The sequence below is a fragment of the Porites lutea genome, chromosome 14, assembly GCF_958299795.1.
Source record: "Porites lutea chromosome 14, jaPorLute2.1, whole genome shotgun sequence".
Lineage (NCBI taxonomy): Eukaryota > Metazoa > Cnidaria > Anthozoa > Scleractinia > Poritidae > Porites > Porites lutea.
Window position 1 is genome coordinate 19,259,067 of NC_133214.1, and position 9,403 is coordinate 19,268,469.

At 38.0% G+C, this 9,403-nt stretch overlaps 1 protein-coding gene across 1 annotated transcript; it reads left to right on the top strand.

The window, feature by feature from the left end:
• Positions 1–3,959: 3,959 nt before the first annotated feature.
• LOC140925196 (uncharacterized) lies at positions 3,960–5,775 on the top strand. Its single transcript, XM_073375167.1, has 2 exons — positions 3,960–4,055; positions 4,712–5,775. Exons 1-2 carry the CDS (start codon positions 3,968–3,970, stop codon positions 5,476–5,478), a joined length of 855 nt encoding a protein of 284 aa, XP_073231268.1. The 5' UTR covers positions 3,960–3,967; the 3' UTR covers positions 5,479–5,775.
• The last annotated feature ends 3,628 nt before the right edge of the window (positions 5,776–9,403 follow it).

Sequence of the window (9,403 nt, forward strand, 5' to 3'; positions counted from 1 at the left end):
AAAGCTGAAGTGAGACAAAAGTATTTTACAACAAGACGCTTAGAAGCGTTCACGTGGGATGCATTGGTAATGCAAGCAGCAAGTTTAAATTGTTACTGTAGTAAGAATAAAATGTCTACATGTGTCTCATGTTAGGGTTGGGAGTTTGTGATCATGGGAAATGGCAGGATAAAAGGAGAGACTGTTTAATAATTCAAATACTTTAATTCTCTTAGTGGTATCAATGGGTATTTTAACAATGGTACTAATCATATAAACGCTAAGAATTTGCTTTTTTTTGTAATCACAAACTGTAACATAACTTGTATAGTAATAATACTGTAGCTAAGCGCAACAAAACGAACTAGAGTACAAATACAGTGAACGACAACCAACTTAGACATGTGTCAATGAACTTTTCAAGGAAATCTTAAATGCGTTTTAAGATTTTTACGTTCAAATGGAAATAGTTTTACTAAAGAGGTGTGATTTTGGAATGTGTGAAGTTCGTCTTGAGGGACATATCTTTTAAGATGAACGTTCTTGAATATTGCAAATGTAAAAGTGTTTCCATGACAACTTCCTCATTTACTGAGTTTCGTTGTGCTAGGTTGTAACTAAATTATTTCCTATTCAAAAAAGATAACGATTTGTTGATTCAACGGAATGATGTAGAGAATTCTCACAATACAATTTTTCTTGGTAGATGTAACAAAGGACTAATGCACGAATTTCAGTGGTTCAACGGTAACAAAACCGCTTATGCCACGGATCAATGTTCTTTGTTAAGCTTGACTTTAATCTGATAAAAGTCCAAAATGCTTAGTTTTCCTCAAAAGAGGCTTGGTTTCGCTCAATAGAGGCTTAGTTACTCTCAAAAGGGTCTCCGTTTTCCTCAAAAGACGCTCATCCATTCTTAGGAAAGGTTCATTCATCTCCAGAAGTCGCGTGTTTGTGAGCAACGGGTTCGTCATGTTAGCTTGTTGGTCCTTTCCACTTCGTACGAAACGACTTAAACCTAGTGCAAAATATAAATAGCGGGGTTTTATTCGGCCGACATTCACGGTTTCCTTGTCCATCCTTAGAAGAGGCTCGTTCGTCTTCAGAAGATGCTTGTTTGACAGCAATGGGTTCGCCATGTTGGCTTGTTTGTTCATTTCACTTGGCAGGAAACGACTTAAACTTGATCCAAAATACAAACCGCTGCGTTTTATTCGGCCAAGATTAACGGTGCCAATGTTGTGGTAAGTAAAGGGAGTAATTCTGCTTGAGAACATTGTGTAAAAGGGACAATTTACTTACCGATTACGAAGAACCAGCAGACAAGAGCCTGTTGAAAGCACATGGCAATCTTGATTCCAATTGGCTACAATATATCACGTGATGAAATTACGGTGTTACAGACTGATTTCGATATCAATAGTGCAAGCTAGTAACCTAGCCTGCAAAACCCAACCTGCACAAAAACGACGCGCAGTGTCTCATCCGATATCCAGTCACCGAGAAGTGGGTTGAAAAACGAGGCACAGCAAAGTTTTTAAGACCGACTTCGAGGTGTCTGGATGTCGGATGAAACACTGAGTGGAGTTTTTAATATAGCTTCTCAAATGAACAATAATTCTTGGAGAAATTCAAAGATAAAGTTGGCAAAATTTTATGATAATTAGTATCCGATATACTACAAACCACCGTCACGGTTGTGATTTCCTTTGTTTTCTCTTCATGAATTATTTATGAGTTTGAGAACTTCTAATCAAATCTTTTTTTATGGTTTACAATCTACTATTGTTTGCAATCCCAGAAGATGCCCGCAAGTCTGAGCCTATAAACCAAGAAACTAAGCTTAAAACTTTACTTTCACATAAGTTTTATACCAGATTTAGGCCGCAACTTTTGGGATATTTTCCCTCAAATCTTCCTCACTTTCAGGGTTTGGATCAAGCCTTCAAAAAAGGTAGTCTTTGAACCACTGTAACTTAAAAATGTTTACATCAAAGATATTTTTATTTAGCCTATGAACTATCGAAGGTTAACCAAAAAAACTGAATCGAACAGTGTTTTTGTGCGGGCATTCGTTTGTTTGCAACGCGCTTCTAAAAATCCATCAATTTTAGTCTTTCAAACACTCTCTGAGAGGCCGAGACGGAGTCAATTCGCTTTTGGCTCGTAGCAGAGCAAGGATATTTACAGGATCTATTTAGTCTCCTTTTTTTCGATTTACAGGATATTTACAGGATCTTCATAGCGTCTTTCCATTAAGACCTTGAGACTTGAGTAATTTCGTAATAACATAACTACGTGGATTTCCAAGGTAGGAAATATGGGATTCGTTCTTCGAACATGCCAGTCCTAAATTTTAACTTTCCTTAAAAATTTCTCCTTTCTGTTTGGGATCTCCTCTTTGAAATAAACACAATTCTTTCATATTATTTTTATTATTTTATTTTTTTTTAAATTCAATATTTATCCAGGGGCATCCAATTTAGTAGAGCTGGTTTAAATGGAGCCCTGACACAGCTCAAAAACAAAGACATTACCACATTAAAACTAGACAATGAAGTTAGTTACAAAGACAACATGTACCGCAGGTGTTACTGTTTAAAGTGGCGCTTTAGCTTGATTTTGAATTCACCGAGGATCTCTACTTGTCTAATGATTCTCGGTAGGGTGTTGTCTGTTCTCTCCTTCGGGAAAGTCAATTCAAGCCATAAAGCTTCAACATCGATCGAACTTATATCTGTTCTTAGCCGTGCAACGAGGTTTGATTTATACTAAATCGCAGTGCCCCCGCCACACTGGTCGTCTTTACGATCTTTCCGGACGAGATTATAACCTTTAACTGTTAGCTCGCCGTCATGACAAGAACTATTTAGCCAAGTTTAATTAAGACAGAACACGTCGAAAGGATTGTCCCGTAGAAATATCCTAAGTTCATCAAGGTGTTCAGATAGGCTCCTAATGTTCAGATGACCAATCTTCAAGCCAGGCTTCTGCAAACTTGAGTTTATCCATCCAGGGTTAGGAAAGACGTCACCTGGGAGAAGAATCAAAAGTATTGCAGTAGAGCTGTACTGAAGGAGTTTCATTGCCCTAATTGCCTTTAGTCTTGGCTGGAAGCGATCGCCGTTGTTATGGGAGTGAAGTGAACGGTGTTTTATAAACTGATTAGCTTTTTTCCATTGAATGGCTTTTCAAGTTGACACTCCTCGAATAATTTTTTAATTAGGCTGTTAACCCGCAAGAAGGATAGCCTAATCCCTGATTTGAAAACGATGTGGTAATTCTCCTTATATGGGCAGCTTAGTTGACTTTCAAGTAGTCATAAACGATATGTATTTATTTCTGTTTCGGATCTCCCCTTTGAAATAAACACAATTCTTTCAGACCGACCCCTCCCAGTGGAAAACTTGTTCTCGTTCTTTTTGTCCCGCAGAAAGAAATAAGGTTTGAGTTGTATATTATAATGTGATTAGCTTTTTTCCATTGAATGGCTCTTCAAGTTGACACTCCTCGAATGATTTTTTAATTAGGGCTGTTAACCCGCAAGAAGGATAGCCTAATTCCTGATTTGAAAACGATGTGGTAATTCTCCTTATATGGGCAGCTTAGTTGACTTTCAAGTAGTCATAAACGATATGTATTTTTTTCTGTTTCGGATCTCCCCTTTGAAATAAACACAATTCTTTCAGACCGACCCCTCCCAGTGGAAAACTTGTTCTCGTTCTTTTTGTCCCGCAGAAAGAAATAAGGTTTGAGTTGTATATTATAATGTGATTAGCTTTTTTCCATTGAATGGCTTTTCAAGTTGACACTCCTCGAATGATTTTTTAATTAGGGCTGTTAACCCGCAAGAAGGATAGCCTAATCCCTGATTTGAAAACGATGTGGTAATTCTCCTTATATGGGCAGCTTAGTTGACTTTCAAGTAGTCATAAACGATATGTATTTAGGTTCTTGGCATTTTTAACCGACTTCCAAGCTTGGCACAATGTTAGGAGCAAACGCTTTCGCTTTCCTGATTGCCGTTGCTGTCCTGGTGGCAACGGTTTTCTTCCCGACTGAAGTCCATGGAAGAAGTAAGTGCTACCCTTTGAAACAAAACTTTTAAACCTTTAACTAAGGAGCTTTAACTAATAGCTAAGGAACAACGTAAATATCTTCTATCAATTCTTTACCAAGCTTGATGAAGCAGACTTCTTCACTTGAGTATCAAGGAATTTTTTTGAGATTCGGTATCTTTTTTTTACAGCTAAAATTTATACAACACACCAAATTTGTGTTTGGGTTTGATCATGTCGTAGAACAAAACACTGTTTACTAAAGACAGTACACGAAAACTTGAGCGGCTCACCGAAAAATATCTGTTCGGTGAAAAAAAGTCATCCCGAAATTTGGAAATTTACTCAATATGCTATACTGACTCAAAGGCCTGCTACATTTCACAAAAGGCGGAAATAATCAACTTACATTTGTTAACTATCAGCAGTTTTCGGAGAGAGCAATCAAACATATCCCCAGTATTTTATCATACTGTGATACGCATGACTGTTTTGGCCTTTTGACCTTTCGAACACTTTCCTCCCCTCCAAACACCTTGGACAAAAATCACTTTCGATAAGCAAAAAGTCGGTGCGTTTATTATGCAGTCATTAAGTTCTTACGTGAAGAGTTCATTGCTAATCTGCTTTATAATTTGTTTAAGACTATTAACTGACTGTATTTTCCCTTTCAGACAGAAAACTGCACTTCAAGAAGCCGAGCAAGCACTTATTGGAGCTTCCTAAAGAAATTTCTTACAGCGATCCCAAAAAATCGGCTGTGCAAAATTCCTTTAGCCAGCGCCTTTTTGATAATGGCAGAAGCGTGATGATACGAAAGTCCACGAAAGAAAGTGTCTTTATTCAAGGCATGGTTTCAGCGACACTAAACGCAGATTCCTACGGCGCATACATGGTTCAAGATATCGCCTACCTTTACAATGCAGTTAATGCATTCAACCGTGCCGCTGAAAAGATGAGAGACCAAGGGCAAAGTGAATTTGAGCAATTTTACAAAAACGAGTCTTCTGTTTGGGAGTCTAAGTACTTGGCGCCGATGCTAAGAGACTGGCATCTTAAGAATACTCAAAACGTGCAACCTGGCACTGCAGCCCAAGAGTACATGTCTTTCCTGACTACTGTGAGCCAAAAGCATGCTAAATACCTAGCTATAGCGATGCTACCATGCACGATGCTTTGGCGCTGGATGGCTGATGAGCTATTTCCTAGTGTCCAGGAGAACAGCGCTTATTATAGCTGGTTTAAAGAAAACAAGAGCCGCCGTCCGGGCGACAGAAGCCGCCTGGAGAGTTTTGTTGATCAGAAATTCCGTTCAGAGGAGGAATATAAAGAAGCCAAAGTTTTTTTCTGTCAAGCAATGTTCAGCGAGTTGAATTTCTTCAGGGAGAGTGGTAACGAGTCACTTTACGTCCTCCCTCCGGATTGCCAAGCCCTTCCTTGAGAATGCTAATTCACGGGCTAATCATTTCAATGTGAACTTTGTTCTAAATTCGGGACTACTCAAGGTATCAATATTGATCATTACATTGAAATTGTGAAATTGGTTTTTTGTTAGTTACATAATCATAATGTGGGCTGCGCATCTAGATCTTTATGTGTCAAAAGCAAAGCTTGCTTATTAGATTCTAAGATATGGAAAGAACTAATTTGTGTGTTAATAAGCGCTTTCTGAGAACTTCGTGTAACAAGTTCTTTTCAAAATGGAATAAAATTCTTTGCAAATCTCGCCACGTGAAAACATGGTGTTTTGTTTTGCTTTTTTCTGTTGTATGATTTCCCGCGCACCAAACGAAAGTCTAATGGTAACCATTTACGGTGACTCATAATGTTTTATACTTTCCTGTCTTAATTTGGCTCTTTATCACAGCTGCACAACAATATGGAAGAGCAACTTTCACTACAAATTTGTATAGGTTTTACCAAACAGCAAATGAGATCAGTCTCCGTTAAGGTCAAACGTCCCCTTTTCTTGAACCTTTCAGACCAATAGAATTTTGAAGCGTGATTGAGACGGCTCGTTTTTGCTGCTTCGGTGCTCCCAGGCATTGATAGGCTAAATAATTGCGCGGAATTCGAAGCCATGACCTCTGCGATGCCGGTGCATTGCTCTACCACCTGAGTTATTGAAGCCACTCAGTTGGTTAACCACTCATTTGCGTCCTAGTGGATGACGCGTATATTTAGAGAAGTACTTACAGTTGCTATATACAGTCAGTATATACCAGAAAAAAATTCTCTATTTACTTGATCAGGGGCCACATGGAATCGTTGGGTAATGGTAACGTTTATTTTGTTCGCGCCCCCAAGTAAGAGATGGTTAGGATGACGTAAAACAGAAAATCCCCGAAGGGACCTCTTTGATAGATTTTGTGACATTTATTGTACAGTCATTTTTCGATACTCTTTTGTGTTACGTGATGTATAGCAGCTGTTTTGAAATTACCAAAATAGAGTACGCGCAGATGAAGTTATAAGGTGCGTATAACTGTGTATATATAAACACTTTTTTTTTCATAAACAATATTTATTGCAATATTTGCCCTAAGAGCCTAAAGGGCTCATCTAGAGAGCTTACGCTGTTTACATTCAATATTCTAAAAATACAAATGCACGTCAAGATCGAACACACACACATAATATATAGATTTAGCCAGGGCTAAAAGCGAAGCCTCCCTTTCTATACTTATGGTATACATGAACTCTAAGCCAGAAAAAAAGAAATCTTCACATCCCTAAGAGCTTCGGCATCAGACACCTTTAGAGAGAGGGGCTACATGATTAAGAAAAAATATTCCACAAACAAACCTGAATTGAAAAAATTGTTAAATTGTAGGTCTCTTAAGTAGCAGCAATTTACAGGTTACGATTTCTAGGGTCGGTGTTTCTGTGTTTAAGGGAAGACCTAAAAGAAAAATCAGGCCGACTTAAGGACTTTTGTCTTCCCGTAAGCCCATTACATTTTCTCTTCTTTTCTTTTTTCTTTTAAACGGGCCCGGACGAACAGTTATGTGTAGCCTTTACATTTATACCTCACGATATCTGAAAGAAAATTTTACCGTAAGGTGTATAATATTTTCTCTGAGGACAGACATAGGAAAGCAAACGATAACTTTTTTCGCTACTAATAACAATAATCCAATCTTTCACTACAAATATAAACGTTAATACAGCAACTTACAACTTTTTTTTATTTAAAAAAAAAGGACAAACTCGGGCTCGAAAAGCCGGCGAGTCTGTCCGTTTTAGAATAGAGGAGAACTCTTTCATTTTTTACATACGCTCACTTTTTCAGTGATAATAATCCGTAAACAAACAACTGAAAACAAACGAAAACGTAAAATTCAAGCGGTATTCAGCAGCTGTATTCAGGGCACAAGTTATGGAAAAAGAGCAGCATACTGCACACTGCAAAACTGCAGAAATCCTTGAATTCTACACACTGCAAAATTCTTGAGTGGCAAGTGATGAATGAGAAACCGAATAGCAATTCAATGCGGAACATGTACAAAAACAACACTTCATTTTAATTCAAGAAAGGGCCCGTCTGAATGTTTCTAAAAATCTCACGATCTGTAGTCTCATGGTCGTTTTTTGAGCTAATGTTATGAATGAACAATGACACATAAATAACTTAGTTTCTTGAAAATTTTTATTCAAAAACCCATACGTTAATGGTAAAAAGTAATTCGCGTAAGACAAGTTAAATCGTTGCGTTCACGCAAGTTAAATCGGTCGAGCACATGGTAAAAAAATCAATTTCAAATGCACATTTTGTGGTTTTTCTTTCACGCCGATGTCAAAATGTAGAAAACGTCCATGAAACCTTTATAAATACAAAAATTCATTTTTAAAAACGAACTTTTCTTTGATCATAGAGTACGGAATATACCTTAAGTGTCTTCAGAAACCTCGCTGCCTTGGTTGGTTCAAAACAAGCCAAGCGCCCCGATCCGCCGTGTAGAAAACAAGGTTGAATTCCTCGAAAGACAATTTTATAGCGAAAAGCTTTCGTTTGGCCACAAAAAAGAAACTGAGCATTCTTTTGAACTTTCTCTTTCCATTTGTATCTTTTATTGGCGTATTTTCAATCTTGAAATGCAAAACTTTAGTCTTGAAAACCACCACATCATGATCGCGCGCCAGCCATTTTGTTGATGGACGACATTTACAAAGGTGTCAAATCCGTTTCTTCCCCCACCCCCTAAATGGTTGACATGACCATTGGGCGTTTGTGGGGGAGTGGGGTATGGGTGATTTTACTGATTTAGTTTGTATTGGAAGAATTCTTTCCCAAACCTCTCTGGAATTAGAAATTTTTTTCCCGACATATAACGGTGTAAGATTTTTCTTTTCAGCATTGTACGTCATGAGCGATATTTTTTTCAGCGCAGGATATTTTTCTCCCAAGAATTTATTTGCAAGCAATCATCCATAACCCCCGCAAAAGTCAAATGGTCGGCCCCTAAAATCCACAAATTAAAACATTTGGTCAGTTAACAGATTCTGATTTGTCAATCATTTCTAAAGGCTTTTGAAACAATAGGAGACAAAACTCTCTAGGGGAGAGGGGAGGAATTCGTTTCTACGTACTCCTACCTGGAAAGTCCGTACGGACGGACGTACGCTGACGTCATAACCAAAATTTCTCGGATGGATAGTTTACCAAATTATCTTAGTTATGGTGCTCCGCTCGCGCGCGCAACGAGCTCCGCTAAAAAAGGGAAAGAATAAAAAGAACAAAATAATATATATATATATATATATATATACACCTGTCTGGATTTGATAAAAGGTACCTCCAGAAATTTCAAGTGCGTTTTAAAAATTTGACCCTTGAGGTCAATAAAAAGCAGTTGAAAGTCGCTAGTTAGGGCTTAAAAGGGACGAATTAATCGCTGGCAACACACGAAAAGTTGCCCTTGGTAAAAGCGACAGATTTGTAAGGAAATGAACAACATTTAAAAGCACAGAAATAATGACCTTTCAGTCTCTTAAACTATGAGGCTCATAACGAGATGCCCGACTAAAACAGACCTAGAATCCACCTTTCTTGACCCCACAATCGGTTGTCCAAGACAAAATCACTTCAACTAAACACTTACAAAGCGTTTTCATGCTTGTACACTATATTCTTATAACACAAGCGCCACGACATACCTGAAATCTGTCTGTTAACAACTTCAGGAAATCACACAATTAACCACGTTCGCGGCACTGATAAAACTATCCACAACCAACCAGGCACAATGTTTCCAGACTTAATACGGGCGAAATATCATCAAATAACTCTCTCTCAATAACTCTCGCTTTCTCCACATAAATCATCACATGTAAACTTTGCTGACACAGTCGATTTATTCAAGATC

What these genes read in the sequence shown, in the direction of transcription:
- LOC140925196 (XM_073375167.1), top strand. Translation starts at nt 3,968, where the DNA reads ATGTTAGGAGCAAACGCTTTCGCTTTCCTGATTGCCGTTGCTGTCCTG. An exon ending in GACTGAAGTCCATGGAAGAA is followed by an intron (nt 4,056 to 4,711) that starts GTAAGTGCTACC and finishes TTTCCCTTTCAG; the next exon opens with ACAGAAAACTGCACTTCAAG.